Source organism: Syngnathus typhle, linkage group LG5, assembly GCF_033458585.1.
Source record: "Syngnathus typhle isolate RoL2023-S1 ecotype Sweden linkage group LG5, RoL_Styp_1.0, whole genome shotgun sequence".
NCBI classification, from domain to species: Eukaryota; Metazoa; Chordata; class Actinopteri; order Syngnathiformes; family Syngnathidae; genus Syngnathus; species Syngnathus typhle.
The window spans coordinates 8,055,236-8,072,419 of record NC_083742.1 but is presented as its reverse complement, the minus strand read 5'-3'; the positions used below and the strand labels follow the sequence as shown (position 1 = coordinate 8,072,419).

At 41.6% G+C, this 17,184-nt stretch overlaps 1 protein-coding gene across 10 annotated transcripts in view; it reads left to right on the top strand.

The window, feature by feature from the left end:
* The window catches only part of fbrsl1 (fibrosin-like 1), a 232,041-nt gene that overhangs the window by 192,261 nt on the left and 22,596 nt on the right, over positions 1-17,184 (top strand). For all 10 annotated transcript variants that reach the window (XM_061277971.1, XM_061277970.1, XM_061277969.1 and 7 more), the window contains one exon: positions 7,594-7,642. In XM_061277971.1, coding sequence (XP_061133955.1) covers positions 7,594-7,642 — 49 coding nt within the window. The remainder of the gene's footprint in view (positions 1-7,593; positions 7,643-17,184) is intronic.

Genomic DNA, 17,184 nt, shown 5'->3' with positions numbered 1-17,184 from the left:
TGTAACCTCACTCGTGAGCCAAGTTGAGAGATCAGATGTGTGTGTGCACAGTGTTGGGAGAGGCGAGTCTCGGACATTAAATCAATGTTGTGCTGCCTGGTATCATTTTTATAGTATTTATGTTATAGAGGAGGTGAGTCATATCGCTCAAATTGCCGGCATGGTACAGGAAGGATCTATTTCCACCTAACTATTTTCCTCTCATTCGAGATGTCCATGCCCAGCCGAGAAAACTCTATTTGCGGTACGTGGCACAATTCTATGCAACGCTGGCTTTGCCTTTCTTTTTGCGCTGTTGTACTGTAGGCAATTTGACTGTGTGTGGGCTGAGGTAAGGGAAAGGGTCACCGCTTTTTATCCCTGCATTATTTAACATCCCGCTGAGTTTGTTTTGTTTGCCCTGATGGCAAATTCATCCAAGTCAAAAGTGCAGAGTGATCTTAAAAAAAGAGAAGAAAAGGAAAATGTAACTTACATCGCCCAAGGTGGTCGATGACTCACCTCGACATTTTTCACATGGAGTGGGAGAAAAAGAGTTGAGAGTTTCTATTGAGCGCTGCTTAAAGACACCTTTCTCTTAACAAGCTGTAGTGAGAGGTGGTTTGCCTACCAAGCTTGCCTGCAGCTCTCCGCAGGGTGATTATGTCACAGTGGGCGAGTCAGAATGATGTGTATCTCTCTGTTAAAAGGCAACTCTACTGTGGCTATGGCTCCGACTGGAAATATTATCTCCTCCGTAATCCTCTCCGGAGCAACAACACTGGCTCCACTGTGAGTGCACCAAAGAAAGCTGGCTTTGTAAATCATTTTCCCCGTATTGTTATCCTGCTTCTCAGACAATAACCACCCAAAAAGGCTTGTCTGTCAACCGCACTGACACTGAGAGTAAAGGTTTTACAGCAATTGGATAATTTGGATATTAGGACAGTGTGACCTGTGCAATCTGAGCTCCCTGCAGCTGCCCCAATTGAGCCGTGATTTGGTTGTGTAGCTGTTTTACCAGCCAGTCAGGACCAGTGATGCGCTATCTGCTATCTCAGCTGCTGAGAAACCTGGACTGGCAAGCCAGTCAAGCTATCACGTTTTATTTTTTCCAGAGCCTGAGAATGATGCCAGACGGCTCCTTGATTCCCTAGGGAGATATCTTGTGGTTCTTATCATTGCTTGCACATATTTATGATATTAGAAAGAAAAGACACACACATTCCACAGAGAACTCAGGTATGCCAAGAGGCGCAATACCGATAAAAATATATAAGTTGTGGTCTTTGATAAACTTTATATAATGTATATTTTTTCCATTTCCGGGAAGGACTTCCAATTGCCTGAAACTGCCTGATAGTTACAAGTCAACATGGCACTTGTTTTGCTGCGTTATAGCTTGTATACATTTTCATGTAATACTAAGATTGTTTTAACACTCGAGTTCTCCACTCGACATATATAAAAAAGAAAATAAAAAGGGTTTTATAGTCTGGCTTTGGCTCTAGTGTTGGATTAATTGACTTAAATGAATCAATAAAGCTGATTCTGATCAGGAGTCACGGTGGTAGAGATGACTTTTATGCAATTTAGTCTGTGCTCCATCGCATTCTGCGACTAAATGAGAGCCCTTAGCAGCTGTTTTGGCTTTACTGATACTAACATGATCAGGTTCACTTCACAGGACAGTGGGAGCTTGCTGGCCTTAAAATCTTGCCAACTTTAGTTGTTAGCAACTGAGGGTAGGGTTCAGATTGGGTTAGTCAACCCGATGACTCAATTAAGAGTGTTGGAGAACTACTGACAATGTCAAATCAGTATATAAATAAAAATAAATCTTCATTATGTTCATGAGAAATTACAAATTGTTGTTGTCCTACTTGAGATTTTCTATTTTTTTGCAATGAACGTACAAATACGTAAGTTACTACTTGTACTAGGTTCATCTTGTTTTTCCTTTTCAATTACTTCACTGGTTCTTCTATATCAAACAATTTGTTTTAGGTTTATTTACCTGACATGTTTCGGCGGGTTCTTCCGCCTTCCGCCGAAACATGTCAGGTAAATAAACCTAAAACAAATTGTTTGATATAGAAGAACTAGTAACAATACTGACCAGCGTAAAACTGAAATGTCAATAATGTAAGATCCTACACTAGGGCTGTGCAGATCGATCCAAATATCCAGATTACTACAACGTTCCACATTGCAACTTAAAACAACATTGAAGATATTATGGCACGTATGGTTAAGAACTCAAGAAAGAAGAGAAAGTTCAATTTGCACAAACCATGATATTTAAAGGTGCCGGTATTCACTTGGTGTTTATCAATACCAAAATCTCAGGTATCGCACAGCTTTAACCTACTATAGTCCAATAGTACTATGTAGCAGGAAAAACAAAAAGTCAGCTTTTCATGTTAACACAGTCAAACCTCTCAGCGCCTCTAAGATACAGTGACAATAAAAAACTTTTTATTGATTATTTCTTTGTAATTTTTTTCTCTGATGTAATTTGTTTAATTGCTCTCCGTAATTATCAGCAGTATTTATGAAGGAGTTATCGTTGTTTTTTTGGCTGTGGAACGAATTAAACGAATTTAAGTTTATGCATATGGGAATATTTGATCCAACATACGACTATTTCAGCATATGAAGTAGGTCCCGGAACAAATTAAATTAGTATGTAGAGGTTTGTGTCTCCTAATTTCACGTTTTTCAGTACTGTACAGCATACAATAAAATGTGTGTGCATGCAGACACGCTTGCATATAATTTCGCCTCCACTTCAGTGTAATAGATTTTGTCCTAGTTCCTTCATTTCTTATCTGGTTAGTGCTGGCTGTAAGCCTTCTGCAGTTTTGGTTTGTGACCATCTCTGTCCACCGCAGCGAGATGAAACAGGCATTTGTGTTCCCCTGATAGACCGCTAATTTGTATACAAAACCGACAGGCAACCTTGATAAGTGCTAGCAACTACTGCAAGGCCCGGGGAGAGAAGAAGGTGAGCAAGAGGATGTGTAGTATTTTACAAAAAAAAAAAAACCTCAAGCCCCTGCCCCCTGACTACCAGCTTCTTTCACACCATTCATTTTACCCAGTCTGTTGCTAGGGCAAAAGCGAAGACTATTTGTCTGCTCTGCTGTTCTGCACACACTATAATAGGTGGCTGTAAAAATGCCACCTTTAGCTAAGCGTAAAGACGTTTATGTGTGCAGAGGGAAACCAGTGTATTGTCCATGATCACTATGGAATTCATTATCATCTTAATGATTCTACACTTGAGGCGAGTATCCATTGGCTGACAGTTGCGTGGGAGATTCTTGTCTTTTTGCTCTTTATGTTGTACATCCTATCCTACTTGCTGGGGGGTTGCCGTCTTGCTAGCCCACATCTGCTCTGGCACACGGGCAACCGTGATGAAATTGTTGATGCTGGGTTGAAATTGCATGTAAGCCCGATGCTTGCTGCCCTTCTCAGGGAATGTAAAAACCTGCTGAAATGTATAATAAACAACCGCTTGGGAGGTCATTCAGTTTTCTGGAACAGTGGGGAGGACAAATGCAAGCGAGATCATTAATTTGGTGTCTTCCATTGCTGGCCTGGAGCTGTGGGCTAACGGGGTGTTTATTGCTTAAAAGAAATTGTGAATGTCTGGGGTTAAAGATGACAGTCGTAGAGGGTGCTCTGAGTGGGTGCTGATAAGTGTTTACTGAAACACTGATATACATCCACAAGAACACAGAGAATAAGACCTCCCCTACTTTTACTGATAGTATTTCGTATATACTTGTAATCAAACTCGGCATTCCAGACAGACGCTGCAAAATTGGGAGAACAACTGTTGTCTACTGCCCGGGCCGTGTGGATTTTGGGTACATCTCAAGCCGAACGAGGAAGCAGCGTTGTCGAGTTTACTCGGCGGCTTGCTTGGCATGCAGTGGACCTTTTTCCCTCATATGGCGGTCAAAAGTCACCGAGTGGGGAAGAAAAGACGGTTTCCACCCTTAGGCAAGCAACCTACTCAATATCAGGTGGTGGGTGAAAGTGACGTCCCTGTCAACATCATGACGTCACTCGTTCCAACATGTCTCTGTGCATTAAACAGAAGAGAGGGAGGTTATTTTGGCAAATACAAGACTAGACACTAAAATGGGGACACAGATATCGACCAAACTATTGCTCCCTTTCCCTGACCTCAATGTGGCACCTCCACGGGTACACGTTAATCAGTGAACATGACTTACTTTATGTGTCAAATGAGTGTAAACTATGGTCACTGTCACATTAACACGGCTAAACCTAACGCGTTTCTTTGTTTTGCCATGCCAGCTGTGGCTATAACTATGCCAGACTGTGAGTAAAAATTGTGTCTTGAGTAGAGAGGGAGGGCAAAAGGTGTACATGCTTGGTTTTATTTAGTCTACTTTTATCCAAACTCTGACTGGCTTCCTTTTGGAGGTAATAATCACAGCTCCAATATAAGCTGTGCTTGCAAGATAGATGGAAATCCTCAGTATAAAGCAAGATGGGGTTTTGGTGAAGAGAGAAATGAGTCTCTCAGCAGTGTTTAGGAAATGGGGTTAATTGAATCTGGGTAATTGCTGACCTTCCTGTCTTGGAGAAATCACAGGCTTAACTGATCAATGCCTTTCATAAATTCATGCCTTGAAGGTCATTCAAGTGATTATACCGCTTTCCCTCAAAGTCTGCCTCGCCTGGCTCAGTCAGCTCTCTGCGCAATAATGCCGAATGGAAGTGGTTTAATATTTCCAAAAAGCAATTAGGCATGTGTCAGATTGTCGAAATTGATTAGCTTGCAATGTTTTTCAATACACGTTATCCAGTCCCCCCCAGCCCCCTCCACTCGTACCAACACTTGCTTCTTCTTGTCAGCAGATGGCTAGTAAAATGTAACCTCTGCTAACTGCTATTATCAAGACATTTATGCTGTCAATAAGTCGGAGGTATTCTGGGAAGTTGGGGGATTTTTAGAAACAAGCGGCAATGTAATTTGGCAATCACTAAATCTTGGAACTATAGTTCAGCTTGGGGCACCTAGACAAGTTAGCGCATTTATGCTTGCTTTTCTGGCCCAGATCCCGTGCTGCTGCAACCCCCCCCCCCCCACTTTTCTTTCCTTTCACGCCTGCTGAGGAAACAGGAGGCTTTCACAGCTGCTGAGAGATGGGCCTCGGCTGGGCCCTATGACCTCCTTCTTGCTTTTTTGCTCCCCTCCCTCAGCTTCATCCCTCTCCAGCAGTCTCTTTCCTCAGGGAGCTCTTGTGTGGCTCAGAGGAAGCTGAATCATAAAGCACAGCTAATGAATAGAACGGGGAAGGAAAGCTGAAGCCTGCTGACGGCCCTTGAGAGAGGAGGCCAGACCCCTGAAGCCCCAGGCCTAAATAGCAGACGGCCTACAAAAAGGTCAGGCTTCCCGCAGCCAACTCCAAAGACTTTTGGCTCCCAGGCAATGTGGCTTAAATATTTCCCATTAGTGCTTTTAAATGGGTAAATTACCATCCCTACCAAACTGAACTATTTATGTCTCCTTTTCCTAATACCAAAATCTGCCATCTACCCCAACCCTCTGTGTTTTTAATGGCAACAAAGAGAGTGAGAAGAATTTGTTATACATTAACCCTGTTCACCACAACCGCAAGCTGCTTCAATTATCAGCTTGGAGAAAAAAATCAACTTGACACGCAGAGATTTCCAAAAACAGCAGCGGGCCAAATGAAGACTGTGTTTTGACATGCCTTTTTAAACACGCTTTTGTAAGCCGACCTTGTAATTGTGAATTATAGTACAACTGACTCATGTAGTCTTGGCAGGTTCAAAGCAAAGTAATAAAGTCAAAGTGGTGGTTGATGATGTTGTTTAGAATCTATTTACAGTTAAAAACAAGTAACTGCAAACTCATGCACAGTACAGTTAACTTTGTCACAGTTATTTGTCATGTCTGTAGTGCTCTCAAGATAGCCGCTGCAGTCAAAACACTTATTTGAACTCTTGTCAATTCTGGCATTCCCCTACCCTCACGGACAAAGCAAGTCTCTTGGCCAGCCCCTTTTGTCCATTTGACAACCTTTGTCCATTTGACAACCTTCATTCCAATCTGAGCCCATATTTTTCCTGCCAGGATCCTCCGGGTCCATGATTCAGGGTTGAAGTTGCTACTTTAGTGCTGATCCTCAGTACTGGTATGTTTAACGTCATCCAAAGTTAACAAAGAGCTTGTGTTGTAACCTGGCACCCTGGTTCTGGAAGAATGAAAGCAGGCAATGCCTAACAATTTTTTTTCCCCCTCCGTAGTCTCTGACCATACTGAGAAACAGGTTTGAATGTCAAATTTTAGACACGCGGCCTCAAATCCTGAAAATTGTAAATGTCATTGACGCCATCGTCATTTATTTTTGTTTCCCTTTTCTTCCAGTTGGAAATATTTAAACCTGTCTTTGTGATATGACTAAGTAAGGCAGTAATTTAACTGAAAACTGTGTTGTCGCCCTCTGTTAACATTTCCTGTTAGATGGAGCAAAACAAAGCGTTGCTTTCACACAGCTTTATTTTGGGTACTGTGGTGGTTAGCACTGAGACAAAACACATACAGAGACAAACACTGTGGAGAAACGCAACACCAGTGACAGTGTAGGAGAAATTGGGAATTGTTGAAGAGAAGAGGACACCCTCAAAACATTTGTGAAAAACTAACAGGGATGCCAAGGACAGCCATCTGTGTTTACAAAATTATTTGCTTCCCCTCTCTGTGTCTGTCCCTCTAGTACTCTGATTCATTGTTCATTTGTTACATATGTTCCCTTTGTGCTAGTATGTAAAATACAAGCACAGCAGTCGAGGACACTTGCAACCGATGAGTGGAACATATGCTACCTTTTACATATGCAGCCATTCTAGAGGAGTGTTTGTGTAAAGAGAGTCAATGAATATGATCACAAAATCAGCTGGGATCTTTTTTTTATTGACTATTTGTTAAATTGGCAATGGAAGATGTGTGTGTGAATTTTGTATAATCAATTTATTTGATGCACAGGGCCATTTATGAAACATTGTAGTTCAATGTCAACTTGAAGGGAATGTTGTCTTCACACTTTGAATATTAAGTCATAGATGATTTTGCTTTTTTTTGACACCATGCATTTGACTGACTGCATTGTGAAGATATGCTAACAGATTGTGGGATAGTCTGGGATGTTGTGATTGATATTGGATTGCATGATCTGTTGCATAAAATTTAATTACTGGATATATCCAGTCATGTGCAGAACGAAAGATTTTTGAGCAGTTTCCTGTATTTCAACCATGATGATGCAGCATAGCTGCCTATCTGGGTATAGCATTACTTTTTTTCCAGGTGGCTCAACAGTGCCACCTAATGTTACCTCACCAAAAGCAAGTCAGGGACCATCAGGTACACAGGGAGTGTTCTTTGGAAAATTCTGACCACTTAAACCATATTTGTGACTGAATAACACTCAGGATTAGGGTTTTGATGAATAAACTAATTATCTAAGTGAGGGTTGACTGAAGTTTGCCACTGATTCATCTGCGTGAACTAATCTGCTAAAGCACTGCCTCTTCTTTTTGCAGGTGTCTGACGTAGGATCAGAGAAGCTCTTTTCTCCCACCACACCCAAAGGTAGGAGCCCACTTCTTTGTCTGTTCCCCCTCCTGGGTTTACGTCACTGTCTAAATCATGTAAATCCTTCTCCCCTATGAAATCCCACAGCTAACATTCAGATTTAAATAGGAGCATAAACAGAGCTGAGCAAATGCAAATGCCTTCGTTTTTTGCCATGGTGAGGAGTGGTGTTTCCTTGCTGACACTGCCAGAGGCTTAGCCCTCTTACATATTGGTTCATTAGAGGGGATTTAGAGCCTCTCTGCCACATGCTCCCTCAAATGGGAACTTCCCCTCAGGCAATACAAGCTCTCCGACAGCAGGCCTGAGCCATAATGGATGCCAAAGGAAACGAGAGCTCTTTTAGACGCTCAGGCTGTGTGTATTTGCCAGTACGTGCTTTGCCACTGCAATGCACGAAATGCAAACTTCAATCGTAGATATCAAGTTTGAGTGAGGTGTTGAATTGTTAAAGACTAGGGATGTCTGATCAAAATGTTTGGACTTTCGATCTGATTTTAGTTAGGTGTGTTTTTTCCAATACTGATCCCTATTTTTATTCTTTTTCTTTTGCTTCAACCTTAAGGAATCATATCTGGATTGAAATGATTATTTGTGTTTTGTTACACTTAAGCAAACCTACATTGTGAGGCAAGGTCATAATAAACAAAACAAAAATAATATATTCTAATCTTTTGCATCTTAAGGCTGAGCAAAACTCTAAACTACTTCACTGGTTCTTCTATATCAAACAATTTGTTTTAGGTTTATTTACATGACATGTTTCGGCGGGTTCTTCCGCCTTCATCAGAGTGACACTCTGACAAGATGAACCCAATACAACTAAAACGCTAAACTGTACATTGATAAAAGTGCTGGAGCACACTCGCAAGTCTTGTTGTACAGCTTCGTTAGCGCCATTCTTGTAATGTAATGTTGAGGAGAACGTTCATACCTTGGCTCCAAAAAGCCCATTAACAATGAACGTCATTGTTTTCCACGAGAGATGTTGGTTGATCGTCTGAAGCAATGAAATGACTCCACGAGAAACCGATTGTTTACAGCGTTTGTGTGTCACTGTTTGTTTTCATTAACAGCAGGCCAGTAAAACTCCTTATCAGAAGGTAAAACATACTGTAATTTCAGTTTAGACGATTCATGGCAACTTTTTTCTTTCTGACCCAAGCTTTCACAATGAAAACATAAATGAGAGATGCATTTAAATAAAATGTATTTTCTGCTGAGAACTACATGCACACACAAACGCAAAACCATTCTCCATCACATACACTATTTCAGTGTTAGCCTGAAACATAAGAAATCCAGGATCCTCATAAATGTGCACCAAAGGTTGGATTAGGACACTGACATTACGGCACTACAATCCAATCAGTCGCTTGCGATTGTGACTCCAATCATGTATGTATATGTGAATGTATGTAGATAGATAGATAGATAGATAGATAGATAGATAGATAGATAGATAGATAGATAGATAGATAGATAGATAGATAGATAGATAGATAGATAGATAGATAGATAGATAGATAGATAGATAGATAGATAGATAGATAGATAGATAGATAGATAGATAGATAGATAGATAGATAGATAGATAGATAGATAGATAGATAGATAGATAGATAGATAGATAGATAGATAGATAGATAGATAGATAGATAGATACTCATAACCATGGCGTACACTAAATGCATATTTAGTGATGTGATGTTTATCTGTTTTGCTTTGCTTGCTTCTCTGAATTGTGTGAACTGTATTTTTATTCCCAGCAATACGTGCAAACAAGTGGGAACAACCTGAACTGTTCCGAAGTCCATATTCTGTTTGACTAATGAGACAGACCAACATTGTAATCATTGGCCACAAAACCCCGTATTTACGCTCAAGGATGCTGGTTTGGGGGCCAGACATCATAGCCTTCAGTCTCTCATATTATTGACTTTTTGTCATGTCTGCTGTTAGTCTTTTGACAACTTGCTGTAGTGGAAAACTAATAAAGGAAGCAAACCATTTTCTTGGGGTGTTGTTACCCAAAGGCTTACACATTATCTTCTAGATTTTGTCTCTTCATTATGGGGAAGCAGAAGCCAAGTAAAATTAACTGGTGTTTTGGTTACCTTCTTTTTCTTAACTGACGGTCAAATATGGATATCAGGCGTATGCTATACTTAAAGTATGTAATGGAACAAAGGGCTTTTGTTATTGTATTGTATTTCAATTGACTGTTTTCACTTGCTCGAAGGTGAATGAGAAGCGAAACGTACTTGAGAGTAAGTACAAGGCACCATACATACATACATACATACATACGTACATACGTACATACGTACATACGTACATACGTACACACGTACACACGTACATACGTACATACGTACATACATACATACAGTATGCACTCCACTTCAAGGCCTAACATTTCACAAGGGTGTGCCTTTGGAAGTGATCGGAAGTTATCACCTACCTTACAGTGGCCAAAAATTTGAAAGGAATTTTTTCTGAACGTGTTGAATGATGTTTGCTTCGGTGCTGGAACATACATGAGAAGCAGGAGCTTTGCGGGCCCCACGAAATGCTTTGATAACAATGAGGCTAAGTGCCGTTTTTTGCGGGAATCATGGAATCTTGTGATGTTTTTTAAACCATGTCTTTATCACCAGCAGACATCCTGAGAAACATTGGGGGATAGTATCAGTGATAATGTTAATGCTCGCATGTATCCGTTATTGCAAATGCTACACATGGTCACGACAACAGTAAAACCGGGGGCATCTTGGGATAGTGGTGGAGAAAAATTGGTAGAAAACTTATCTCTGAAGTGGATTTGTGGCCTTGTAATCCTGATTAATTTTGACCCGTTGTGCTCATTTTAAACAGAGCATTACAGTAAGCGTGAACACAGCAAGCTCTGGGGTGAAACCGGGAGCTTAGCGGCTTTGGGAGGCTTAACTGCAGATGGCATTTTAAGCCGGACTTAATAAATTGTTTCCATTAAACTTACCGGCCCACACATACTGGATTAGAAGAATGGGACAAAGGAGAGAGAGGTGAGGGAGATGCACACAAATGCCATCATGCACATCTGACTCAGCTGACATCTTCCAGAGGGCACATGAGAGTTGAAAGCTGAGTAACTGCTGTGTATGAGGTCTCATTTCAGATTTCATGCTTGTCAGTGTGACAGATTTGTTTAACGGACATACTTCGGTTAAAATAATTGCGCAAGGCATTCTTCTCTGCCTCACGTAGCCTCTTATTTATGGGAAGAATTCAAGACGTCACTTTGTCTCATAGACCAATGACTATGGAGAGAAAATACATTTTTTAAAGAGGAGGGTAGTGTACTTCTAAGAACAGTTTTAAAAATGGAAACCAGTTTGTTCTGAAAACTGGCAAAGTTTTTATTTTCTTCTGTGTTTACAACGAAGAGAAAAAAAGGCAAAATCCATGGTCTCTGTGTCGAATCTACTGCCTATCTGGAGGTATATGGCCTTTGTTCGAACATAAACGTTTGCTGCATGTTAATAAACGTGTTATGGTCTCCCCCACTCATTGTTTCCTCCTTTCTTTGCAGCTCAAGCTTTCAGGAAAATGAAATGCCATTTTCACCGTCTGGATTGTGAATGCCAGAGAACAGAGTAGGGATCGTAAAAAGGGAGCAGCAAGGTCAGGTGCAGGGGGATTGAGAGCAACTCAGGCATATTGAAGTAGATGAGAGAGCATGTTTGTATTCGTAGGAGCAGCTCTCCCCTGGCCAGGTCAGTGTAATGTTTCACTAACCTCAGTGGTCATGATTCACCTTTTGCAGCCTCTCATCTATTAAAGACTGAATGGAAGATGACCTCTTGACCAACTAATCCATTTTTATATTGCCTCATCCAGTTAGAATAGAGCAAAGGTAGATAGAAAGTGTGGGCTGACGGGCAAGATTACTTCAGAGCAGACATGTTGAGCAAACAAACTCCCCAAAGTGTTTTAACATAGACAAACTGATGCATTCTGAAAACTGGCAATAATTTATCAGGAAGAGGTCATTGGTAATATTTGCTCCATTGGCCATTTTTAAATGGCTGTCCATCTCCTTTTGCCACTGGCGTTGTAATGCAGGCTTCGGTGTTTCATCTTCCAGCATGAACTGGTAGAGGAGGTGGGGTGTCCAAAGTTAAACTCAGTTGAAGGCAAGTGCTTAAAGCTGATCTATGGGCTCACTCTCCTCTATGGATTCCTCACCACAGTGGCTTTAGACTCTGGGTCAACCCACAATATCTTAGGGATTTACGAGTGTCATTCAAAAACCTTCAAATCAAATCCTCCTAGAAAAGACTGGAATAGTTCTTCTTCTTATTGTCAGAACAGAACAAAAATATCCGACTTGCATTTCTCTTTACCGTCAGGCTGCCTCCAGCAGGTACACAGCAATACTCTTCCTCCTCAACCTCCCGATGCACTCATCCAATCAGTCACGAATACCTTCAGGGTCACAAAGGAAAAAAACTATCACAGTCTTGCAACAATCCACCAGCAGGTTGGCGAAAATACATTATTCAAATGCATTCTCCTTATTTATTTATTTATTTATTTATTATTTATTTTTTTATTATTTTTTTTTATTTTTTTATTTATTCATTCATTCATTCATTCATTCATGCATTCATTCATTCATTCATTACTATATCCTATTCTTATATACTGTACTAGAGACGTTACAGTTGTGTGCATGAGTTTATTAACTTAACCCCTGCTCAGTGTACTGGGTCATACTGGGATTGAGTCACGACGTCAGTCAGGTCAATCTATTTCAGTGGCTGTTAGGTATTACATGTCAGAATACTTGACACCCGTCAGTTACTCCTATCAGTCTTTGTCCTCCATCTAAACCTGTTCACTGTGATATGCTGTTGTGACAGAGAGGGGTGACAAAAAGGGAAAATGATTAGGCCTCTGCGTGGCAGTGTGTTTATCGATTGTTATATAGATCCACATTTAGCTGTGGAGAAAGCGCAATTACACAATAACGAGCCATGAACATATTTAGGCGAACTTGTAGCGGTTGTGACCTGTGTGAAGGAACTAATCTAGCTACATTGCTGTACATACAGCCTTGAGATTAGTGGTGGGACAATTCATTAATCGACAACTAATCGATTAGCAAATGTATCGACGAGTTTTGAAATTAAGAAGTCGTTACCAGTAATTGTTTTAACATAACATTCTGCAAATCTTTAGAATTTCTGCGTCTCAGAAGGAAACGATCTCACATATCTCTAGTCCTGGTTTATGCTCGTCCATAAAAAAACAAAAGAAAATCAGCTGAACAACAGCATTGTTTCTTGAAAAACTCATAGACGGGCTCATTTCTGTCATGGGGCCACTGTATCTGATTTTTAATTAACGGGTGATCAGTCCAGGTTACCACCTCTTCTGGTTCTTCAATGAGACTTGGGAGTGAAACTGATTAACTTGTGTGAAGCAACAATGAATTGTTGCAACAAAAAAAAACAATATATATGTTTTTTGTATTTGTATTACATTTCCCCGCTGCTTCTATCCATCCATGCAGAGACTTTAGGCTTGTTCACGGAGTTGATGCTACACTGCTATGAAAGAAAGGACTTCATGTAAACATGCAAGTGCCACCTGCTAAATTGAATAGAACACTGCATTTTTTGGAGGATTGTATACAAAGATAGGGGAGAATTGAGAAAGGATAGCTGCAGAGAGCACAAGCTCTGCACATCATCTGTCACATCTTAATCCTCTTTCTCCTTCTTCTTCTCAGTCGAAGCTCAGCCAACTGCAGCAGAGAAAGCAGTCATTGTTTACTTGGAAGAATACATGACCAGTATCTGTCTTATCATTGCTGTCAGGCCTTACATGTAAAATGTTGCCCGTGATCGCTTTAGTGTTTTGTCTTGATTATACAACTCCACTCCATAAGATGGTGTTTTCCCTACACATTACTTTCAAGTCGTATTTTCTGCTGTGCACTAGAGATGCACCGATCCGATATCTGGATCGGATATCGGCCCCGATATCAACAAAATAGATGGATCGGGTATCGGAAAATACAGCCGATCTGTGAGCCGATACTTTCCTTAATCTATTGGGACGCGGGCTACGTCATACGTCAGCAGCACGTGTGCCGCATGCCACGAGAGTTTTCTAAACAAACGCAAACATGGAGCGAACGTTCGCTTCTCTTCCCCGGGTTGCTAAGCGGACGTCAAACCCTGCGCGTTCGCTTCTCTTCGGGTTGCTAATGGGACGTCAAAGGCTGCGCGTTCGCTTCTCTCCCGAATGGAAGGGGGGGGGTGGCGGAGGCTAATCGGATGTCAAACGCTGCGTGTTCGCTTCTCTTCCGGGGGGGTGTTAATGGGACGTCAAACGCTTTGTGTGGCGGGCTCCATCTAGTGTGGAAACTGAGAAGCTGAGCTCAAGCTTCTTGTGCGGGCCATATTCAATTATGTTTTCAGAATTTGCTGCGGGCCAATAAAAACTGGACCGTTAGTTTGGACACCCCTAATTTAGAGCAAAGAACTGTGTAGTCTGCCTGATGCCATTGCCTTTGGTCTTTTCTGTTCCACATGTAGAGTTATGTAGCTTGTTAAGTCAACCATAATGTCGGATCGGTATCGGGTATCGACCGATATGCAAAGCCACGGCATCGGTATCGGTATCGGAACTGAAAAAGTCGGATCGGTGCATCTCTACTGTGCACGTTTTAAAATCATTTTTGTTAAGTGGTACAGAACCACTGTTATTTGCAGATGAAGCCTCAACACCCATTTATGTAGACAGATGGTGGGAAATTGTGGCCAAACACAGTGCTTGGATGATGTTCAATCATTGGCAAAGGGACGAGTGTCAGCCAAGACATACTTGTGATGATATGAAAATGTTAATCCGCTCTTCTCAAACTCCAAATTAGAAAAGCATTGGCTTGAACAGAAAGGGTATACATTTCTTTAGATTTTATGATCAAACCCATACGTTAGAAATCAGTGACAAAGAGGTGTCAGGAAAGGAGTGGAACCCACTGAGCAGATCCCTAATCAAACAGACATTCCACCAGCCTGTCCATAACATACTTTCCAAGTATCTCCAGATGGGTGGTGGTTGTTCACTGTTTGTTTCGTATTCCCTAGCGCCTAGCATTACACCTTTCCAGTTGTAACATTAACATTCACGTTTCTGTCAGTAGGCTATCAGAGCCGCTCAGTCTGAAAGGAATACCACAGGCTTGGACTTAAACTGTATGCTTGGTGGTGGTGGTGGTGGGGGGGGGGGGGGGGGGTAAGGGAAGGTTTACTGCAGAGCCCAGCCAAAGGCCTGAACTTAACCCATGGAGAAAATAGTCAGCCCCCATGCTACATAGAGAAAGAGCTTATGTTTCGTCCATATTTCACTTGGCCAATGCATAATTAATCATCCTTGTGTTTGTTAAGTAGGTTATGTGGTAATTCGTTCAGACACACGGGCCTCCATTTCGGCCAGTTCAGGGAAGGCTTTAAAAAAGCATGCACCGTGTGGTCTCCTACAATAATCAAACAGTCATCTGTTTTAGTGTTGTTTTTGGCTACCGTTAAATTCCCCGCTCTGCGCCTTGGTGGAGGGGCCCCTTATGGCTTTGGACTATCTGTAATACCCCAGTCAACAGAGCATAGGGTCCAACCTCCATGGGGGTCGGATTTTTGCTGCAAGAGTGTGATTACAAGGCTGTTTGCTTTGGGAAGCAAAGAGGAATCATGGAAATCAGAAGCAGAGGGTTTGATCTAAAACGGCTCTCACTCTCTCTTTTCCACTCGTCCTCCCTCTTTCTTACTTTGTGCATGTGGCTTTGTCTATTAATCTATTATTCAGTCAAGATGACTCTCTTCAAGGGAGCAATTTGGGGAACAATCTCTAAATGCAGTGAATGTGTACATTGGCTATTGAAAGTGTTAGAATAATTAGTTTTGCTGAAGCGCTGGTCGGCCTGAAACCGGAGGTCACATATCTTCGCTCAGGTCAACATATGTGCCAGCTAGCCTTGGAGAGTCCTTATACTCCCTTCCTTGTCTTATCTGTGAGAGCCCCTCACTAGTTAGGAACAGAAAGAACATCTTTGTTCTTTGTTAGTTCAATAGAAGTCCTTTCTCTGTTAATTGTTTTTGTCCGAGACAGTTCTTAGTTATCCCATATTTACTCAATGTTTGTTTAAGTAGACTTCATGCAAGTTATCTCACATCTACTTAACGTTTGTTGGAGTGTATGCACAAGAGGGACATGGCATCCAGGTTTAGAGATTGCAGCCGGGAACGAGGCTGCCAACCATCTAAGAACAGACTCTGCATTCCTGGGGTCACAGATCGGCCAAGGCCGTGCGGCCTCGCACCACACAACATTATTAGCTAGCTGAACAGCGTTGCTACAGTCACACTCTCCCCTCCCTTTAGTGTAGCAACGCCTCTTGTAACCAGGGCAACCCAATATAAAAAGAGGAGATGACGGTAGGGCAGGTCAGAATTGGTGGAGGACTGTGAACTGGGCCCTCTACCTAATTCTCCTCGCGAGCAAAAGAATACTGGTTGTCTTCTCCTCTTTGTTTCCAGTTTGTAAATAAATGTCTGATGGTATTTAGACCTGACAGAAAGCCAGGGCCTCTCATCCAACATCAGTGACCTCTGACCATACAAATCTTGTTCTGGCTGAGTAGACACTTGAAATCATGTGCATCAACTTGCCAGAGGAGAGAAAGTAATTGTTTCTGCAAAGGATGGCCGATGCCATATTTTCTTTCATTCCTCTTAGCTTGTATTGCCAGGTGTACTATGAAGTTAAACCATGAAAACCATAATATCCTGGACTTTCCAAAAACATTTAAGGTATCACATCTCCCATGTATGGATGTTGACCCCTCAGCAACTGCCAAAGAGTCATAGATTCCTTACCGCATCATTTGCTGGCAGGTTGGCCTATTGCTGACCTAATCCCAGTAGCGGGTGCCATTGGAGTCTCAGAAGTGCAGTGTTGTTTTTCAGACAGAATGGGCCACCTGGGTCTCGATAGTTTATGGTACTTAAAACACACTCTCAAGTGTGACACTCCCATCACGTACCTTCACAATAATCTAAGAGCTGGCAGCAAAACAGAGAATGGAGGCTTTGACAAGAGTTTACAAGGTTTGATGTGGTGTGGCTCTCCGCTTCGACACAGTTTCATGAAGTGAGTCACACGCTCTAGGGTTTCATTTGAAGCCCTCTAATGCTTTCAGTGTTGTTTTGTCTTCTGCTGTCTGAAATATGTCAAGCGAATTTGTTTTGTCTTGTTTTTTTATTTTTGTTTTGGCATCGCTTTGCCTGGTTTGACGTTTGTCAGAAACGCTATGTGTTCGTGTGTGTGAGTGTTTTTTTTTCTTCTGGCGTCATGTTTCATCTTGCACAGAAATGGGTTCTTCTTCTGTTTTACTTTGCACCCTGCCCTCTTTGACCATACTCACACATATGTTCACACATTTCTTCATACTGTCATGCCACCACACAAATCAATCAATTATTCAC